Here is a 22,445-nt window from a genome sequence, read left to right on the forward strand (position 1 = left end):
AGACACCTAAGAAGTTTACTGGCAGGCCTTCAGAGTATTGGATATATCCGCGCTATTTTGTTGGCATTAAAATGACACTAAAGGCAAGTATTAAGTCAAGCTAAAGTGATAGATTAGTACTCGAGAATCTCTCGGGCGTCAATATTATTGCTAACAGAGCTTTAATGTTAGAGAAATTGAGGTAAATGCAGGATGTGATTAGAGATTTCCCCGGGACATTCGAGTATTTGCCCGATGACGAAAGCACTCTTCAGTCCAATTCTGTCGCTAGTACTCAACCACTCTGCAGAAAACATCCTTGTGTTCTATTGTAAGAAAAAGTAAAATGCTACTTGTTCAGCTCTATTTCATTTTTAGCAAAAACTTGCTAAAATTGCCCTTGATGCGGCGATTGAAAGGTTTCACGGTACTTTCGTCATCACGTACTGCTGCGCTGGTTTTGCTGGCTCGCGAGACTCGCACGAACTGCAAGAACTGCTATGTACATAGCAGAGAATTCAACTTCCATGTGATGTCGCAGGATGCCCGAACGGTATATGCCACTTGACCAAACAGCAGCTGCAGCAGCGAATCCACTGCTCTCTCTTGGCTCGGCACCGCCGTCTGTCGGGCGCCGTGTCACTCACCGATGGCAGCAAACAGTGGTTATGGCGTACGCAACGTCACAACTCCTCCGGTTGGGCGGTGGGAAGTTTGAATTGCGGTATTGGCGGCGAGGAGTTACGGAGTCGCCATCTATCGGAAGCGTGTCGCTGGCGTAGTATGAGGGATCGCGCGGCGCGCTTCTCATCTTTACCTCTTTACATCTTTATCTCTTTACCGAATACGTAGAGTGAACGCCACTGCGCGCGGTCGCCGCGATGGAGTCTCCCTAACCCGCTTCTTGCGTGAAAGGTAGGTAAATGCTGAGAGCAAACTATGTGAAATATGTTCTTACAGTGTTTTTGTATAACTAAATGGAGCGTAATAGAATGAAGCCTCAATGCAGCGATCGCACAGCTTCGCAGCGTTCGGCTGCGCGTCTGCATGCTTGTCCGCGCACTGTTTCGCTTTCGCCGCGTGCGCGTTTTCGCACGGTGCCATGAGCTTTGGGCCGCAGAATATGAGCATCGGACAGTATACAAGCAACCAGTGTTGCGTGGACGCTATCGGAGCTGTTCAAAAATAATTTCCTTGTAGAGACTTCGACGCCTACGGGGAGGGGACTGTGATGTGCCGTTGCGACGATTCAATCTTCTTTTTTTTTCTAAATTCTTGGACGTTTCAATATTATTTCTCGAGTTGCGTCGCACTATATGTTTATCAGTGTTCTCAGCGTGCGATTTCCCGCTGCTGCTTTTTTTGTAATCCAGTGCATTAATTCATAACGCAAACATGACCATATGCCATGCTTTTTTTAATGTGCTTCTTACCGCTCCCTTTCCACTCCAGTGAACTTGCCAGTATCTATAGCATCGACAAGTTCATCGACCAAACCATCATGACATTAGTCGGGCAGCGGACTCGGGCGAGCGTCCCAGTGCGCGTTTTTCGAACATCGCAGACCGGGCGCCGTAGCAGAAATCTTCCTCGCGTCTGTGCTTGCTGCATACCCGAGTGGTAGCCGATGACTGTTTGCCGGTTTTATGTTTCGCGAGCCAAGCTTCACGCAGCTTCTTGTCCTGCGGCTACGTGTGAATAAGGCTGACACCGGGCTCCGTTGTGTACGTCCGGCATTGCGGCACCGATCAGTAGCCTACCATGTTGCGCGCCTTCAAAGGCAGCCACTACCTATTGTAGTACTTTCAAGCGTTGTAAAGGAGACACTCGAAGCGGGAAAATCTCGCCACTAAATGAGGACCGCAGCGTACGAGGAACTCTCGTTTTCAGCTCGCTTCGGCGCTCTCGAAGCAGCCGACGCGGCCACTATGTCCACGTGATCCCTAATAGCACGTCACGCCGACGGTGACGCCAGCATTTCCAGTGGTGGAGCTCGAGGCCAATAGGTATTCGGACCCTTAAGATGCAATTTTCTTGTAAACTAAATCTTGGCACGAAACAAGCGTTGCGAGGTTTCTGGAATGGTATTTGAACAGTCCGAGTTGACTTAGTATTTTCCTTTAGTGTCCCATTGTTTTTTCCTCTTACCGCCTTCCTTTTTGCTAGCTTCCCCAGAAAACAGGTGTGAAATTGCACAGTGATCAAGCTGAAGATTATGGATTATGAACACATAAGACTGTTGTAGTATCTATGAAAATGGTCTGCATGCTTATTTTAGTTTCGTACTGACGTTGTTACAAATCACAAAAAAAAAATCAAATCATAAAAAAAAGTTTTTCTCCACATGTGCAGTAGACTGGAAGCAGTTACAAAGACCTTCCCCAACACCGTCCATCTCAGGAGGACTATCCGAACATCTACTCAAACGATAACTGTAAACTATGCGGCAGTGCTCATGCATCTCTTAGACACATTCTCTGGGAATGTGAGGTTATATGCAGAGAAAAATGCAGTTCCCCAGATGAAGCTGCGGCGCGATGGACGGCCGCATTGCGCAGCTCAAGCTTCCAAAATCAACTATGGGCCATCCAGCAAGCCCGTGAGGCGGCGAGGAGACAGGATCTGCGGACCTCCTCGGGGGCGGCCTAGGCCCAGGCCACGAATTTGCCAGATTGTCAATAAAGTTGTTACCACCAGCACCACCACATGGTGCATGGCGTGTGTGTATAATTAAAGAATGCCAACTAGGCGCCGATTACACCCATATTCGAGATGCACTTTGGGTAAAACAGGGGCTTAAATCACAACAGCAATGCCCGAAACAGCTTTGAATGGCTGCCAGTATGCTTACCACGTCGCACAGATAGAGTGGCACATACCCAGTACACTGAGCTGGCGTCAAGAGTGTCTCTATTAGAACAGTGGTACCTACCCAGTCCCACATCTGCACTGACCTATGTCAGCGTGTAAGTGGTTTGGTGACCCAAGTTGGTCAGATGGGAGGTGTCAAAGCTTCAGCACGGCAGCCCAATGTGCTACCCATCTGACCACAATCTAACGAGTGACCGAGGTGAGTGGGAAAACTGCTAGATACAGATAGTGTCCAAAAAATATGTGAAGTACCCAAAGATCGCCAACACATTAAAGCAAGGTGTGCGTTATAACTGGGTAAATACTGTAATCTGACAATTGGATGAGTTATGGCTACTGCTTGAAAGTCTTCCTAGTGCAGGCCGAAAATAGGCATTTTCAATGGGAGATGACGTGTTCAACGCATTCAATGTCCCCATAAGCTTCACCGAGACACGCTGCTACTAAAGGGGCCACTATCGCGTTCACCATAGGGGTGAAGTGCGTGCGTGCTGACATACGAATTATCCGGCAAATGCCAATTTTAGGATAAAAAAAGTTCAAGCCTATAGAAATGCCCGAGTGCCGGCCGAGATCAAATTTACGAAAAAATTAAATTCGTGGGAGACTACTGTACTTGAGATCGCTACCTATACGCTATTTATAGTAATAATACAAATGATCAATGACTGGCCTGAACTGTGGCAAGAAGCTTCCTTTGCTTCTTCCCTCTACTGGGCAAGTCTTGCACAATTAGCCACTACTCGGAATAGTGCAAATCGAGGTGTTTCGGGGCAGCATATGACAAGTGCAACGCGAGCTCCAACACAAACACAGTGTTCATTCCCTTGTGATCATTCTTTTGTTGTCATGCTTTCATTGTTCTGCTGTCTTCACTACGTTGTCATTTCGTTGTCACACCGTCAGCATTTGTGGTCATTCCAGCTTTGCCGTCCCATTGCCGTCTTGCTGTTATTTTCACGCTGTTGTCATACCAGCACCATGGCATCATGGTCATTCCATCTTGCAGCATCCCATTGTCACCTCGCACGTACTCCGTGTGTTCCAAGTGCCACAAGTTTGTTGGGCAAGGGGAGACTCCCGCTGAAAATGTGTCCAACTTGGTCGCTAAACAAGAACAGCGTTCTTCGCAAGTACCAATGAAGTAATAGTTTCTTGTACATATTGTGAAGTACAAGAACAGGCCTGCCAAAGCTTCACTTAAACCAAGTGCCACAGTGCATGGGATACACCCACCTTTTATTGAAGGCAGCATTTCGTTAAGAGGACATTGTTGATCTGTCGCCAGCAGCAACCATATAGACTGGAATGATTTGGTACCAGTCTTGTGCTACAGACTATGGTCCTTGTATTCAGCAAGTATGCTGTGTGGTGCATTCTTAGTGCACCCTATGGTGGCTGTGCAGTGGGTATGCTTAATTATTGAGACCTTTTTAAACCTGTGCAGCTGTGGTTAAAAAACTTCACCTGGATTCTTGGCAGTGGGATTATATGTAAAAATTTAAACTAAGTGCAAGGTGTCCAGGGAAGCAAGATTGTTTCTTGCAGTGAAGGTAGTGGTTGGAAAGAAAAGTGACAACCACAGTGTTTCGTGCACGTGTTTCCACCAAGCCGAGCTCATACGTTTCCCTTTGGTGGATGTTTTTTCTCGTGAGGCCAGCACTGGCCAGTGCAAAGGCCTATGCAAGTGCTCCATGCACCCCATGATTAAGGTTTATTACCCTTTGAGAGAGTTGTATTCCATGAACCAACTGCAGAATTCACTGAAGTGAAAAAATTGTTACACTGGGACTCTGTGCAGGAAATGTCATTCTATGGTCTACATCTTGCACAAGTGTTTTTGCAGCTACAAAGCTCAAGAGGGACGTTTAGGTGATTGGTTGCCGAAGCTTGTAAAATAAGAATATTCAGCACAATTGACAATCCACAAGTCTAGTGTACCGAGTTGGCACTATACCACATTTATGCACACAAGATGCATTTTTCTTTTTGAAATCTTGACAGGGTACAAGACTGTCTGCTAACACTGGGGTGGTATTGAGTGATAATTCTGGTGATAACAATGTTGCGAGATTTAGAATCGCCAGAGATGATATGTTCTGTAGTACACAGCCTACATACAGTGCTCTTGCCACTGTGCCTAATTAGCCTGGCACAGCGCCAGGAGCGCTGTCAAGCATCTGGCGCAGAGTCGTGCAGTCACAGCTTGAAAATATTGAAAATACTGTCTCTGTGTGCTACAGCTGCAAAGAATATGCAAATTCTTTGCAGCTTTGCAACGGCCACTTGGCACTTCCCAACATTCAGAGGTCCATAGACAGGGGCACAGGACATACACAGGTAACTGCAGTAGCTTTGCATGGTTCTTGAGCCGACAGGTATAACGGCACAACATGCATTGCCTCTGCAAGTAAATACTGCTTTGTTGTAAATGTATTGCTTGTTTTCATAGAATTCATAAGGTGAACAGCTAAATCTGGCAAACCTGCCATATTCAACACCAGCACATTTGATGTGCAGCAACAATGCGCAGATTGTTTGAATGTCACTGCAAGAAATTTTTTTCTGCGAATGATGAGTATGCAAGACGCCTCGGGTGTTACTAGTAGCATACAATATTGTACCAGTACTGTGCAGCTGTGAATAAAGTACCAATTTTATTTTTTTTCATCGAAGGGAGTGTTCCTCAAGTGTTTGCCTAGAGAAATAACATTTCAAAATTTACAAGTAGAGCTATCTTCACAGCAATCTTCTTAATGCATTCATTGTCTAGGACAGCTTGCACGGTTGTGGACTGTGTTGGCTTTGGATGGATGTACAAATGACAAATTATCCTTCAGCATTTAGTTTCTGCTTTCACACAAGATGTACTTGCAACATCAAGTGATGTTATAAGTGTTGTAGCTTTTAGCATGAGGCATCTGTCAAGTTTTGGTGTATGTCAGACAGGCAGGACTTTTGGAGACTGTTGTGGTAAACACTGATCAATCTAGAAGCTAAAATTTAAAAATTAAATTATGGGGTCTTACGTGCCAAAACCACTTTCTGATTATGAGACACGCCGTAGTGGAGGACTCCGGAAATTTCGACCACCTGGGGTTCTTTAACGTGCACCTAAATCTAAGTACACGGGTGTTTTTGCATTTCGCCCCCATCGAAATGCGGCCGCCATGGCCGGGATTCGATCCTGCGACCTCGTGCTCAGCAGCCCAACACCATAGCCACTGAGCAACCACGGCGGGTAACCCAGAAGCTAGAATGTTGCCCTGTATACATATAATATATATATATATATATATAAAGCTAGCTGCCAGCACTGTCATATTATTTGATGACTGGCACCGTGCTTGCTGCTGTAACCTTTAGGGCACAAGCTGGCCAAATAGAGAGCAGTACTTTTCTTCCATGTACTCCGACCTAGCTCTGTGCCTGCAGACTGTCAATGAAATCCGACACTGGATTCTGTAGTACTAAACGCATTGCATGCTCTGTTGTGTTGGAATTCCAGTATTTTAGGCCACTGCGGGCAGTTCAGCATAGAAAGGCAAACATATGTCTCTGTGAAGGGGGCCCAAGATGTAGCCCGTGTGAATGCCAACATCAGCACATTGGCGAGTTCTACATGTTTTATTCACAGCTATGCTGCATAAAACTTGATGAAATTTCGTAAAGCGTTCTTTTTTTTGTATGTGTAAAAATCAATGTGCCAAATAGCATATTAAAACTTAGATGAGCGAAATGTTGATCAGTAAGCTGCACTAGCCATAACAGAACCAGTTAAACAAAACAAAGAAAATAATAATGAAGGATGCTGCAAAGACAACGAAAAACACCGCCCAGAACCAGCCCTCTGTATATTTTTGGCAGGTTTACATGCTAAGGCATTAGCAAAGGCAATGGTACAGTTATGATGCGTGAATGGACATTGCTGGGCACTGTGTCTGAACTTGTGAACCTTTAGATGACCCTTTGGGAACCGTTGGAAAGTGCTGGGTTGCCAGGATTGGCTGGTGTGGCTTCAGGACTGTGCTTCTGCAAAGCAAAAATGAGAAATGTTGGTTACAACAACCTCAGCAAGGGGTGCACGTGCATTTAATACCTGGACTGATACTATTCATAATAGTGGACCATTATTGTAGCTATGTGCGATTTTATCTAGGCAGATTATATTTTTGCAGCAAAGCAGCAACTCTGCCACGCAACACAGTTACAAATATTTTTGTTACGAGTACGCAGACACTTCCTTTCTTAGAGCTCAGCACTTAAGTGCCCGTTTCTGTGGCGAGTGTCGGCGTCGTCTCTTGGCCTCACCAAGCGAATGACATTACACAGTGAAGAATGAAAGAGCAAACTTGGAGCGTTGCAGGCGATGACAGACGTCCATGCCTCCGCGGCAGCACCAGCAGAGTGGGGGAAAAATAAACAAAAAAATAGAAAGCTTGTCTTCTTCCATGGCGAGGGCCGAGCGGGGGAAAGAAAAATAAACAACCAGAAAGCGTGCCTTCTCGTATAGTGTTTGCCGCAAGCGTTTCCCAGTAAAGATTTTGGTTGCATTAGCTGCAGTTGCTGGGAAGTGGAAACTGTGATGCCGTCTATATACATAGTATAGTACCGCATGTTGCGGCTCTGCCAGTCAGTGTGGTGTTTGGTGCAATGCCTCAATATATAGAGAAATGAAAACACGTATAGAGCTGCGCTCAAATTTCGCAGTAGGAAGTACTGTAATCGTCGGTGAATTTTTTTCTTTTTGGTCTGCACTGAGGTATAGATGCCGTGTGTGTTTCAGCAAAGGGATTCAGGACAAAATTGTAATTTTTGCTGGCCAAGTTTGACAACACTGCCAGATATCCTGACCCATGCAATAATTGCCAGCATACTCTTTAACTAGCTAAATTGTCCTAATTAACCTTGTAACTTTAGTAGCTTCATTCTGCGCATTGCAACTGCAGAACTGAAGACTGTCAGTGCTTTAGGCATGTACGCTTTCTAGTAGTAATACATATAATCGCCATTTCATTGCCACAGGCTCATCATGAGACACACGGTAACTGTGTTATGCAACACGTGCTCGAAATCTGTAGAGAGGCAGCCAAAATGCAGCCTACGAGCTGCATACATGCGGCTTTTCAATTTCCCATAATGCTTGATGCCACCTACATGGTCGGCAATAGTGTGCTCCAACCATGCTTTCGTAATATGCTTTCAAACCAGATATTTTATGAGCGTTTTCCTAATTCCATTCTCAGGAACTACGACAAGAATTCTTAGGAAATTGGTGTCGCAACGGTACAAATAGCTGACAATATCAGAGAGCCAGCAATAACGAAACCATGTGATACTTGGTAAAAACCCAGTTGTGTTGGGTAAAAACTTAACACAACACAGCTCTTTAACAACCTGCTTTCTTTTTCCCTCCATTATTTGAATGTGCTTTCTTGGCATGCCTAGCCAATAAGTTCCTATTTCTGATCAGAGGTGATTTTCAGTGACTGATTGATGCAGTTTAATGTATCCCAAGTGACAACTGGGATATGAGAGACACCACAGTGCAGGTCTCCAGTAGGGGTCTGCGAATATATTCGAATTTTTTAAATAATGATTGGAATAGTGTCGTACTCTATTCGGTCTTCAAATTGAATAGTCACTATTCATAAATATGAATATGTCTCTTATTGCTTTCAAATCAAACATAATATATGAAAACAAGTATGATAAGCCTTGTGGGATAGTACAGATCATCCTCATGGGATAGTGAAGGCCAAAAACATCATAAGAATGTACATTGTGGAGTGGGCTTCGTCGCTCAAGGAGCTAGACTTTACCAACTATATGACAATCATTCGCACTCTCCGAAGAGTCCTGTGTATTGGAAGAAACTGCTTATTTGTTGCTATGATCCATTCGTGCTTTCAATAAAGAATGTTCCATAACGTGCCAAAGAACTTGCTAACATTACGACTTCTAGGAGGTGAACATCGTTCTATGTTAATGAAAACGGCTGCTTACTACTCAGACAGAAAAACATTCCATATTCAATTTGCTTTTGCCGCTATTCAATTCGGATTCAAAATTCGCTTGAAAAAGCTAGTATATTTGTGCACCCCTAGTCTCCTGATAAATTTTTAACACTTGGTGTTTTTTAATTTGCAGCCAAAGCTTGGTACACAAGCATTTTTGCATTCTTCCCTCGATGGAATGCAGCCGCCATGGATCGAGTCAGACATGCCACCTCACACTGCAGCATTAAGCCAAGGCGACAATTGCGAGCAGCACGGAAAGGCGACCTACCTTTTTCTTTTTCTTTTCCTTCTTCTTTTTCTTTCGTTCTTTCTCTTCGTCGTGTCGCTTCTGCTTCTTGTGTTTCTTCTCGTGGGAGGCATCTGAGGCATTTTCTAAGAAAAAGAAGAACAAGCTCGTCACGCAGCAGCTGGGGGAAGATTTTACTGCGGCACAATGAACCCTTTTGATAACTGTAATGTTGGCTTTTCCATGACTCAGTTTTCCAAGCTAATGGCGGTGCAGTCGCTTTTGCAATCAGTGGGCATGAGCACAGTTTGCTCGTATTGTGTCACGGAAAGTGTAGATGTGGCTCTATAGATGAAACCATGCTCGCAAGCATGTGCAGCTAGCACTTTGTCTTCATTTGTACCACGACCAGTGCTGCCACTAATTGGACAAATGTGCAGTGCAGAGACGCACTCTTGCAAATTAAGAAAAGGGTCCTTCACCATCACTGGCAGTAAGAGTCCAACAGACAACATGTTTACCCCCTGGACAAGTAGTCTATTATGGATGTCAGAGTAGACAGTTTTAGTTTAGTGTACGCTATGAAATAGCGGGTCATCACTGCACATGTGCAGAATGCTAAATGACCCATAGTGTACAGCGTACGCACGCTATTTCTCAGATTTAGCGTGGGCATCTTTGCATGGTTTGCGGAGCTTGCGTGAAATATGGCGGCGGTCCCGGCTGCCCGCTTCGAATTTATTTTGGCGTTGCTTTTGTAAAATGCACTTTGTTCGTAGCAAATGACTGTGTAAACGGCTTTCGCTTAGTCTCGGGCCGCTTTGACGAGATTATTATGGATAACCTGGTGGTGTTTTCGAGATCGCTTCTCGTTTCGAATGAGTCGAAGCCTAACGAAAGAAACATTTGAGATGTCAGCACCACCTATCACTGCAGTCGGGAAATAGCTGCAACGACGGCATATGGCCTCCGAATCTGAAGATCTCGCAGGCCAACTAAAACTAAAAATATGTGCGCTGCTTAGCATACGCTAAACTAAAACTGTCTAGTGTGCACACTCACCTTGCTGTTGAGATTCGTGATTGGGTGTGTCGCCCATTTTGTGTTTGTGCTTTTTATGCTTGTGCTTCTTTCGTTGTGGCTGCTGGCTCATCATGCGATACTGTTCAGGCAGCTGAAAAAAGTGTTGAGAGTAGCAGCACATGAGAACAGGCAAACTTGCATTAAGTAGACGTGCCACAATCAGCACTTTGTTTACACGCCACTGTGCCATCTAAGCCCGCCCCACACCTTCGGAAATTGATCCCCACAAGCATTTATCAAATTTGCCTATCTGTGCTAGAACAATACAACGGCGAAAATTAAATGTTGCTGAACTGTGAGATGAACTGCGGTGATGGTTGGAAAAGTTCCATGAATGGCACTCACACAACTTTATTCTATGCACTGATGACAAGGTTTCTGGATCTTCTGGATAATTAAGCTTGTTTAATATTAAAAATACATATAAATTAAATTTATTAAAATATAAATTTGATTTCTGAAAGCCAAGCATGATTACAACCAATCTTCACATTGGTTACCTTCACAAGCAAAAGTGTGCTTTTGTGGAAGAATGCATGCAGACACAGTGAATCGAAACAAACGTTGTGACTACATAAGTGGGTTCATAAGTGTGTGCCCCGGGTTAAATCTAATGGCATGTTGGAAAGGGCTACAGAAATGTTTTTCTGCTATATCTTATAAAACATATTTCACCCATTACAGATGGCAAAGAACAGCAATGGCCAACCCACCTCACACACACACACACACACACACACACACACACACACACACACACACACACACACACACACACACACACACACACACACACGCACGCGCACACACACACACACACACACACACACACACACACACACACACACACACACACACACACACAAAATGAAGTTAAACATTCCTTTAAACCATCATCACTTCACTCAAATCAAAATCCCAGATATAGTCTCCTGGTAGCAATCGCCATTCTCTACCAGTAACTTCTTGTAGAACATCTGGACATGCACAATAAAACTAAATGCATGAAGTTAAATTTGCAGGCACTTTGAAAGGAATGACAGTGAAGTCTGACACCACCTCAACTTCTGCAAAGCACAGCAACTGCAGAACACTAAATGAGAAGAGAAGCCTATTAACCCAATGCATGCACTGTTTCTAGCCTATGTGTGGATTAATAACAACTGGGCACTGATACTGCGGAGACTTTGCAGTGGTGGGAATGACCAAGCATGTTCTGGAGCAGATTCTATAGCACAAAAAATGATAGACTGGAGCAGATTCTGCAGTAGTCAACAATGATGATCCTGGATAGTTATTGGCCGACTATTTGCAAGCGCCAAAAATAATTCCAGAGTACTGCCACACATCATTGCAAATATTCTCGAGAGAGATAATCTGCGTGTGTGGCCACTCACAAACAAATTACCATATGAGCAATTTTATTTTAGGCTTAAGAATGTCTAGCTAGTAAAATGGCCAAGCTACAAATCTGCTGCATTGTGAGCCCACAATGATAAATGTGAACTAATGATATGCAAGGGGGTAAGTTTTTGTTTCCTGAGTGCACCATGGCATAGTTGCTGCGCCAAATGCGTGAAGTGCACGTCACTCGTTGAGGAACATCTCTCCCACTAAGGCGACACCACCGGTACGAACCACAAATGCAGGACCCGCCAACAATGTATAATGGCCCAAACATGCACTACTTTTCCAACCTAACTTCATCCTAAACGACGCACAACTTGCAATTATGATGCGCAGAGTTTTCTAATGGCAGACTGCAAATATCTGCAAACATGCATGAGCACGCATTGAATTGGACTAGCTCAGTAACCATTTAGCTCATTTAACTTTATAAATGGCAGGAGATGCGATGGCCCTCCTTGCATAAGGTGGTGTCGACCGCCACCTGACACTGACCGCAACTCCTCTTAGCCATCTCCTCCAATACTGAGTGGCATGGCTAGTCCTGGTGCAGTTTTCTTTCATTTGTAACATGAATGTAGCAGCTTCAATAGAATCTAGCTGATGGGAGCAATTGTAGCAGCATTCCTACCACTGACTTTGCATGCATCTGGTAGCAGCTCATACCAAACCTGTCTTTATTTTCTGCCTCGAGTGCCAACACAAAGAGTGTAGATAGTTTTCACGATTACAATGATTACAGAACTATGGCTATTTCTGCATTCGTTGACATGACTCTTGTTCGGACAGCTTTTACCTAAGCTACCATTTCCAAGGCATACTTAGGTATAGTCAACACATGGACCATTTCTTGGCACAGGCTAGAGGATAGCTTTGTTGAGAAAAAAAAAGAAAGGATAACAGCACAAGGATAACAGCACACTGTCAACCAGGAAATAAATGAGGCTACTATGGGCACTGAAACAGGAAGGCCAACGACCCTTTGATGCAGAGAAATGGAAGAGCCAAAGCGACAGATGGCAGAAAATCGTGAGCTCTCACTATCCAGTAGCGTACAATACAGAACAAAAGCAAATCACCAAGGAGAAACACCTGTCCATCAACAGCGATGTATGTAACAGAATTGCTGACGTTATGTGCACTGGATGTACCATGCATTTTGTGCAGTTTTATATGTATACCGTCCTGATACCATCGCACACACTCAAGCGATGATCCGTCTTCAATGTTTGTTTTTTTAGGTTGCTGCGATTCGTGCTTTGCGAAACACTATGTATGCTTCTGATTTTTGTTTGTGTTAGGGCAGTCTAACTCAAGTCTGGTAGACAGGCCAGCAAGTGCAGGTCGAAGCCCTGCTATGCGATCGTTTTTCTCGTATCTTCCCTTCTGTCTTCTCACTTACGGTTGCTTCTGTTGCGCGCTGTATGCTTCTGGGTACGGATGGATAGACTAAACCCAGCGTAGTGTATTACTATTTTCACTAACCGGTCCGGGATGAAGCCTGAACCCGACCAGTTGGGCAGCGGTAAGGGCCAGGAGCTCCTTTCCACCGACGGGTGGCTTTTCAATGAGAGAGCGTAATGAACTGCAAGCGAAAAAATAAATAAAAGATGGACATCGCTGCCAGTTGCGTTGCAACGGTGCATTGTGAAAAACGAGAGATCGCTTCACTGTGCACAACAATTATAACAGACGCCAAAAGGGTCCCACCTGTTGTCTTGATCGCCGGGAGCATCGATGTTGCCTGGCAAATTGGGCAAGAAAGCACTGAGCTGGTCCTTGACCTTACGACCGCTGAATTTGTTGTAGGAGTGCTCCAAGCCATATGATACCATTAGGTTTGTGGCGCCGGTGAGCTCACTCTCTGGCAAAAGAAAGAGGTACAAGTTAGCGGCGGCCCGTTACTCGTAAATCGAAGCTTCTCGCGCAACGGTACACCGCTCCTGCACGAACGCCGAGGCCCAGAGGTTTGACAAGCTGAACAGCTAGAAACCGCTAAGGGGGCTTTTGCTAGCTCAAATTATAGCAGCAGAAGCGACGTTTACGCGCGACTGCGCGGTGAACAATGCGTGTTTTGTCTGTGATCACCATAATGTGATCAGGGCGCAATAGCGTTTTCGGATGTGACAAGCAGAAGAGCGACGGAGGATGCTCGCTTACTTGGAGGTTCTTTCATGAGATAAAACGGACCGCTGTGAACAATGGCTGGAGTCTTGCCGAGAGAAATTGTCGTCTTAAGTGTTCCGGTTGTGTCCTGACGAGACACAACCGGCGAGCGGGAGCCGCGAGGGCTCGATTTTGGAGAATATTGGTCCGTCCGCCGTACCACCTCAGCCATTGTCGTCTGCCATGTTGAATCCTAAAACTTTTCCTTCCCATCATGCACTTCGGTAATGATGTCCGGAAGTGCGGCATTGTAATCGCCGGAAGCTTGAGACGTGGATTCAAAAACATTTTTTAGTTGTTCGTTCTTGTTTAAAAGTCAGCTTAATAAATAGAAGCTTTTTAGTAGATATAGTGTAGAGTGTAACGCTTAACACTTGCGTGGACACAAATGTAAACCACAATATCCTTAGTGCCCCATCGTGTCCGACCGAGATATCTGTCCCTCCTCTCGCGCAGTCTTATGTCTTGCGCTGGCGCGCAAAAATGATTTCAACAGAAGACATCCTCTCTCTCAGTTCGTGCAAATCACTAAGCGATGTGAAAGAATTAGAGTAAGTTCTGATGAAAATGGGAGCGTCTGCACGTTTTGCCGTACGAAGTGGAAGAAAGTATTTATGGCTTGTATGATTGATGACCATTAATTGGTGACCAGTGGAGAAAGTGAAGGAGATTGTGGTTGTTCCGAGTGATATGTTGCTGCACGTGCATATTAACTACTTGAAACATGGGGAGGCGAGTCTTCTATTCAGGTGCAGAAAACAAGCTGTCTTAGGTTGTACCAGGCATAACAATTAAGGAGGCGAACTTTTAATTCACACAACCGTGCAAACGCATTATTATTATATTAGACGTCGTTGAGTCAGCATTAGGTTACATGTAATATGAATGATAAGTTTAACTGCAATATTTACCCAATTCCAATGCCTATGCAGCTGGCTTTATAGGTGGTCTCTGATTGTTTTAACTGGCTCAATTGATAATTCAATTATGTCAGTTGAATATTTTCACCTGGTTAAACAGTTCCTAAAATACTACGTTTTTTTTCTTTTTTTTTTGCCAGCCTGAGCAATAGGGACCTCAAAGTATTGGACCCATGCTGCTTTAAGGGACTGAAAAACTTGGAGAGCCTCGATGTGTCAAGAAATTCAATCAGAGATATCCCCAATCTTGGCCTTCCCAAACTTCAGTGCTTGAATGTGGAGGAGAATTTGATAAATGACTTGGGCTTTCTAAAGGACTACAGTGAGTTGACAGAGCTGCTGGTCGCTGGTAATCCCATCCTTGTAAGTTCTACAACTTTGTCTTCACACTATGAGTTACTTCCTAACAAGCACTTTCAGCTTGTCTGCGTGATCCAAACTCTTCTACTTTGTTATCCCACTTAATTGAAACAAATTTTGAACTCTTTGTTGCGATGCTTTGCTTTCATTGCATTTTCATAACACGTAAATTGAAAGCAGCTCTACATATTTATTTAGACTTTTTGCACCTCTGTGAGAAGCAGTACTAAAATAATGTGTTCTCTGCATCCACGAGCAGATCTTAAAAAAAAGGTAAAGTAGGGAGAGAGAGATGAGAGTGTACTGTGTGATCAAAATATGTATCTCATAAAAATGTGTTTTAGTTGTATGTGTTGGCACAAGCAGTCAACTGCAAATGGCCTCTTTATAGCATGTGACAAATGCAAGACTTGTAATCACAACACTTCCTTTATGTAAGACCATTTCCTTGTTGGCCATTGTCTGGATAGTTGCCACTCGTGACAGAAGTTGCATTTACATGGATGTGACAATGGCACATTGCATCCAGGTGAATGGCAGCACGATTAATCGCAATGCTATGTGCACAATCACAGCACTGCCCCGCATCACTCCGATACCAACCTTACAGGAACATGCAGGTCAACACAATTGCTGAGCTAATTTTGCAATGTGAAAAAGCACGTGAAATAAAAAAGCAACTTATTCCGGCTGTCGCTGCGTTGCATGCTCATTTTCAACGTGGCTCTCGGATTGACAATCAGCCCTATCCAATGCCTCCCTGGGAATTCACCAGCATCACAACTAATAAGCCAACGAAGTTACGACGCAGCGATACAACAGGTACTATTGACGAACACAACATCGTCGATGCATCATGCGCTAACACCTGCAAAGTCTATACGGATGCTGCCATTCTCCCAGACGGCGGAAGGACATCATTCCTGAGTACTACGCATAATTTCATCAGCGGCCACCAGCGCTATTTATCTACGGAAGCCAGCGCTCTAGTAATGGAATTTCAAGCCATCCACGATGCTGTGCAAGATGCGACATCTAAGCTGCCTACCATCAAGCAACTAGATATCTTCACTGATTCTTTAGCGGCTATTCAGGAACTCAAGAAGGTTGATAAGGCGATGGAAATCTGCACACACAATACACACTATGAATACTAAAACAGCTACTTGCGTCAAGGTACACTGGATTCAAGGCCATTCAGTGAACCCTCACAACATTGCTGCTGACCAGCAGGCACGCTGCCCTCCTAATCCTCATTTTCCGCCTATTCCCCTCCCACCTCAACCCCTTAACTCGTTCCGAGCCCGTAAAAATTTTCTCCGGCAGGACACACGCGCTCTTATCCTACCGTGTGTCTGCTCCCTCCCCCTTCACCTTACTAGGGCGGAGGAAGTTGTGCTTAGGAGGCTTCGGGCCGGGGTGGCCCTTACACCGGCTGTTATCTCAAGGTGGAACTGGTCGCATTTACCACTGGGTGCTACATGTCCATACTGCTCCGTTCCTGTGATGGAAGCAGATACATACCACCTAATATGGACATGTACTGGTTTAAAATCGGAACGCTCGCGTCTCCTACTGCAAGCCGGCCTCCGCTACAGTGTGACAACCACCTATGACCGCTGAATACATGACAACAGATTCCACAAAACACTGATTCAATTCATACACAACACAGGCCTCACAGCACACATATAATACACATATACGCACCAAGAATTATGCCTTAAGGGCAAGTCTTTATCGAAAAAAAAAAAAAAGAATGGCAGCAATGTGCTATGAAGGTGAATCACATTAATGCGCCTGGAGAGAGGGTAGGTAGATATGAGTAAGTCATGTCGTGCAGTGCATTTGAACGCTGGTGTATTGCATCGAGAGAGAGAGGAGAAGTGAAATAGCTGCAATGCGCTATGAAGGTGAATCACATTAATGCACCTGGAGAGAGGGTAGGTAGATATAAGTAAGTCATGTCGGGCAGTGCATTTCAACGCTGGTGTATTGCATCGAGAGAGAGAGGAGAAGTGAAATAGCTACTGGCATGTGCTGTCTACTCGCCGGCAAACGAACTCGCCAGAAACAGGTTCCGGCTTGTTTTGGATAAAGGGGATTCGCCCTGTGTAAGCGCTATTGCATAGTGTTGCCATGAAGCATTAAGAAATGTGATATGCCACTGCCACATTTATGTAAACACTGATGGAGGACAATGTGATAAGACAATCACTGCAGCAATGGTTAATCACAAGGTGCTTGCATAAGGGACGTTTTGTGAATACAGGCTCTAAATGTTGAAGCTATTTTGCAATGTTTGTATAGGCTGTTTGCATTAGCTTCATGCATATGTGTGATATTATGCATGTACATCTATGTGAATATCTATGTACTTTTTAAAAGAGTGCAAACTCAAATGTTTCTGTAATGGACATTAGTTTTTATATGTTTACAGAAATGAGGTGCCCTGTGCAGTATTGTATAGTTTTTAAGATAGTCTGTTATTTTTAAGCTTGTGCTAATTGTGCTGTCTGAACACCTTTCTTTAGCAGTGCTGTCCATCGAGATCATACAGTGTCTCTTGTTCCTTTCACTTCCTTTGTAGATAACAGGTCATGTAAAAAAAAAAAAGAAAAAGCCTTTTCTAGATAGCTGCTGGCAAAAACCATTGTTATTAAAGTATAGTGTAAAGCAACATCAAATTGAACATTTCCTTTGAAGAACTCTGTCCTACTTTAAAAAACGTACTTTTTTTAGCGCCACCCAGGAGCCAGTTCACTTACTGTCTGTATTTCCCTGGGCCCAACACCACAGTACCATTTTTGAACTTGAGCTATTACCCCCCCCACCCCCCCTTTTTTTTGTGGGATAAAATTTGCAGCTTAATATATGATTGCTAGTGAACGTAGCTGAAATCCTGCCTATTGAGTGTCGCACGTTTGTCAGATGTCATGAAAATCTTGTTCTAGACCTCTCTTGCTGCTGAGTTTCACTGGTGTTACAAAACTTCAGTGATAATCATTTTAACTCCTTAAGGCATGTCTTAGGCGCAGATGACATGTTGCTGCTCGTCTGACTTCTGCTTACGTTTTTTTCTCATAAACAGTCAGCCGACAAGAATATTGCAGTGTCCCTCCTTCCCAAGTTGGTTCTGTTAGATGGAGCCGACTGCCAGCCTCTGAGGAAACTTGAAGCACTCGGCGACAAGAAGCTGTTGCCTCAGGTGAACACCTGCAGCTTGTCTAGTTTCGACGTGCCCACTTGGTAAAAATCGTTGTGGCATGAGACGCTGACCCTCATCAAGTTGGTGTGGCTCGAGCAGCCCAAGACGTGCTTTGTTCTACTGGATGTTTTCCTATTACACAGTGTTTTAATGGCAACGGGAAACCAAAATGAAATCAAGCTGGTTGGCAACGCTGAAATACAATGCTGCCTGAGCTAAAGATGATGTTCACTTCGCATCGCCTGTAGCAGGGAAAGGGGTTTGTTATATTGCCTGTTAAAAGTGTGCAGTACACTTCTAACAGGACTGTGCCACATGTGCTGTGAAACTGATAGATGAAGATGCTGATCGCAGTAGGGTTGGTGGCGATTGTTGTGAATGCGACATGTGACAACCCCCAAAAAGATTTGCCGGTACCGGAAGAGAAAACTGGGTGCGTGTTGGCATTTTCATGTGACATGGGTACAGTGTGCCTCGCACCTCTTCTTGTTCGCATGGGATATAGCGGCCGGAAAACGTTTCATATGATCACAGTTTGGCCATGTATTGAACATTGGTGCCAAAAGATAGTTTTTTTCCAATAACGGAATTAAATCATTTTCCTTTGTCCTCAATCACAAATGTTGCCACTGGGAAATCGTACGAAACGGGATGGCATCGAGGTTTTACTGTACTCGGCATATTGCCACTTTATTTTGTTCTTGTTCTCTTTGCATTTTTGGTTACAATACTCTTCACAAAAAACACACCACCCCCACTCTCCTCGCTCGTCTTGGTGCCGTTTCTTTGCGATGAGCATTCTTAAAATAGATCATGCACTTTTTGAGCTGTTTCTCTGTGGCTAACTGTTTTCCCGCCAACATGGGTCACTGGGTAGTCCATGGTCTAGCCTCTGTGGGATAAAGCACCAGGCTGCTGTGCTAAGGGTACTGTGTTTGAAACGAACCATTGGATCAACTTAAGTCACTCAGTATGTGACACTAGGTATGTACCGCTCTTCAACTAGCCTCTTTGATGATGACTTGGCTATTTGGGTGCATGCTGCTCTTCGTTGAGCCACTTTGATACCAACTTGGGTCTCTAGGTGTGTGTCGCTCTTCAATTACTTAAAAAAAATAAAAAATCCTGAATTTATCTGTTGCTGGGCTGAATCAAAGCCGCTTCATTATATTCAGACAATCTTCTCTGAATGCATATTTAGACACGGGCCATGCGTGCACTTCGAAGCACCACCGCTAGATAGCACAGCCTGTCCAGAGGAATTGGCAAGAGAGGAGCATACATGCCCCACATATGACGAGTTTTGGCACTGGCAAAACGGTGTGTCGCTACATTGCTTCAGTGCTAATTGCAGTAATGCCGAGATTCATCGGGAGATGAGTTCTGCTGGAACTTTTTTTTTTCTCGGCGAAGGTGACGACCCCGTCACTTAATGTTGTGGTACGACAGCTGTTCGCTGTCCTTGATGTGTAGCTGCTAAATGACCTTTTTTTTCCCCCAGAGTTTGACACACTGCCAAATGTGGAATGGTTATTAGTTTATTTTCTCATGTTCATGTTGCATTCTGACATGATAGTACTATACCCACCAAATTTTTTTTTTCAACACATCAAACTTTTTTTTTTAGCACCCTTTTCTAATGCTGTATGACTAAAGTAATGGGCCTTTCTGCAGTGTTGATCATTCTTAATGCTTTTCTTTTTGGGTTTCACGATTGAGTTAGCACTGCACTCTTTTTGAGATTCGGGGGTTTCTCCATCAGTTGCTTGTTTTGTGTTCTCTCTTTCTATGACTTTCTAGTTTTTCTTCCTTTCTCTTCTTTTCCATTCTTTATACATATACCTTTCGTTTTCTGTTTCTGCCAAACCTTGATCTAGGCCAATGGAAACTGAACCCATTGCAGCAGCCTGTCCTCCCTTTTTAAATCACTGTAGCATTTTATTTGTGACTTCCGCATAAATAATTTTTGTGGTGATTTCCTAGCATTTGTGCTCTAGCCACACAATTATTGGTAAGGCAAGCATAACAGCACTGGATTAGTAAGTCTAAGTTCTGACTTAAAGCGGCTTGCTTGTGCGACTTGTGAACATGTTGAAGCTCACCTTGGCGTGTATTTCTGCGCCTTGTGAAGTCCTGGTTGCACTTTTTCAATTGGGTAGACCGCTGCCCGTTTACTGAGAGGTGACCTCTGTGTATTCATTTTTTTTTCTCACTTCCAGCATCCTGACTCTTTCTGTTTACTGGCATGTGGCGTAAATAAAATGCACTGCCTTTCCTTGCCCAGATTTCTCGAGTATGGGAATCCACATTCAAGGACAATCTTCTTCCTGGAGCCAGTGATGAAGAAGTCGGGACTGTGAAGAAGGATTTTTTGAGGCACCTGAGAAGATCATATTTCGAATGCAATGAATTTTCCGTTAAGTTCAAGAAATTTAAGGTATGTGTATCGAAATCACTTGGCTTGTCCCTATGCATGGCCTATTCTGATTTGGTCATGCTTATGCTTTTTTACCTCTCGATTACTACAGTGGTTTTCGCGAATCACATTCGGAAATCAGCATTTGCATTTATGATATGTTGGTGTCCTTGTGCAGCGCTGACATCAGTTGTTAGATTGTATGTTAGAATAAGCATGTATTTTTACATTTTCACCTCTGTGCTCTGATAGCATTGCACAAATACATTTGCACATACTGGCACCTTCTCTATAAAAGTGAAGCTGTCTGCTATGAATAAATGTAGTTGTGAGTGGCGCTCTTTCCTGCCCTGGTCTTAGTTCGATTTGTTTCACGTTCTATCACACTGTAATACGTGTGGACCAACTAGCCCTGTGACAGATGGTAAAATGTGGCAACGGTTCACTTTTGAAGTTCTTTCAGTGAATATCTCTTAAAGATGTGTGCTCGTATCACTGAACCCAAGGTAGTATATTACAATTTCCAGCATTCTAGTTTAGCATGAAAAAGGGCAGAATGTTTCTGAATGTCACACAAAAGTGCGAGCTGTCAGGAGACTTGCGTTGAAATGCACTATCTACGTAATGATGTTTTCTTGATGTTTCTGAAAGTGCGTGGACTTGTTCCTTACCTCATTCAGCATGCAATACTTACACAATGTATTATTCCTGTTGTTTCATTTCAGGTGGAAACTCTTGGGGGAGAGCTGTTTGAAGAGGAAGTGCAACGAATTCGTGCCAAAGCCTCAAGCACCCCAAAGAAAAAGCAGGACAGGTCCAAGTCCTCAGAGAAGCCCTGTTCTCCTTCTAAGCGAGTTGTGTCTTCCGTAAAGGTTCAGTACCTTGACGATCGTGAGCCTGTCAGAAGCAAATCCATCACAGATGGCTCTGACATAATTGTGAGCTCTCCCCGACGTGGGACACGAGGTTTAAATAAACCAACAGAAGTTGGTGCATTGAATGGCTCCCCTCGAAAGCGAGTTGCATCTCCAAGGAAAATCCTGCACCTTGAGGATCGAAATACTGTGCCAAGCATATCCAGCTTAGATGAAGACAACAGAAATGCAAGCTTGCTTCAAGCCAGTACACAGGAATTAAACGAATCATCAAAAAATGGCTTGTTTGATAACGTGCGACGACCATGTACGCCAAGGAAAAAGCTGAAATATGAAGTTGCTCCTTCAAAGGCAGAAAAGGTATGCGTTTTTCTTTTGTACATCATGAGTGCTGAGTGATGGATGCCTTTGTGTTGTACTAGCAGCAACTTTTAAACCTCTGCAGAGAGGAATTCCATATTTTCTGTGCTTAACTTCTGTGCATTGGACTTCACACACCCAGTGTGTGTTCTCTTGTGAATGGTTTCTTCCATATTGCACTTGCTGGCCAGAAGAAGTGGACCAGCAGGTGATGGTATAGGCGTGAAAATTTGGTGCAAGTAGAGGTGGCACCGAGGTACAACCTCGTTAATACAAAGGCCAGGCTAGGTTCATAAATGACATTTTCCATAAAATGAATGCTCAAATTTAACTCACTAGAGCATTCTTTTATTGTTGTTACGGTGTTGAGCACATTTCTAGCTTTTTCCATTGCCCCATGCATGTTGAGACAGCCACAGGAAAGCACAATAGGGATTATGTCCATACATTTATGTCACTCTGGGTCTTTTGCGTGATATAGGACACATACTCGTGCTTTCTTTTTTTGTATGTTAAGTTGGCCTTGGGCATCAAAAATCCATATAAATTCTTCA

The 22,445-nt window shown here is 44.0% G+C and overlaps 2 protein-coding genes across 2 annotated transcripts in view; one reads left to right on the plus strand and one right to left on the minus strand.

Annotated features, from left to right (window-relative positions):
* Positions 1–6,458: 6,458 nt before the first annotated feature.
* On the minus strand, positions 6,459–13,957 carry MED19 (mediator complex subunit 19). The gene is made up of 6 exons (XM_050194550.3): positions 13,747–13,957; positions 13,297–13,450; positions 13,072–13,171; positions 10,159–10,270; positions 9,139–9,242; positions 6,459–6,882 (listed from the first exon to the last, which is right to left on the minus strand). Exons 1-6 carry the CDS (start codon positions 13,922–13,924, stop codon positions 6,808–6,810), a joined length of 723 nt encoding a protein of 240 aa, XP_050050507.1. The 5' UTR covers positions 13,925–13,957; the 3' UTR covers positions 6,459–6,807.
* A 74-nt stretch (positions 13,958–14,031) lies between these two features.
* Positions 14,032–22,445, plus strand: part of LOC126546214 (leucine-rich repeat and WD repeat-containing protein 1-like) — a 34,639-nt gene continuing 26,225 nt past the window's right edge. Inside the window, exons 1-5 of the mRNA XM_050194375.3 lie at positions 14,032–14,303; positions 14,813–15,035; positions 18,124–18,240; positions 20,525–20,677; positions 21,382–21,891. Coding sequence (XP_050050332.2) covers positions 14,236–14,303; positions 14,813–15,035; positions 18,124–18,240; positions 20,525–20,677; positions 21,382–21,891 — 1,071 coding nt within the window. The 5' untranslated portion in view covers positions 14,032–14,235. The remainder of the gene's footprint in view (positions 14,304–14,812; positions 15,036–18,123; positions 18,241–20,524; positions 20,678–21,381; positions 21,892–22,445) is intronic.

Source organism: Dermacentor andersoni, chromosome 3 (assembly GCF_023375885.2).
Source record: "Dermacentor andersoni chromosome 3, qqDerAnde1_hic_scaffold, whole genome shotgun sequence".
NCBI lineage: Eukaryota > Metazoa > Arthropoda > Arachnida > Ixodida > Ixodidae > Dermacentor > Dermacentor andersoni.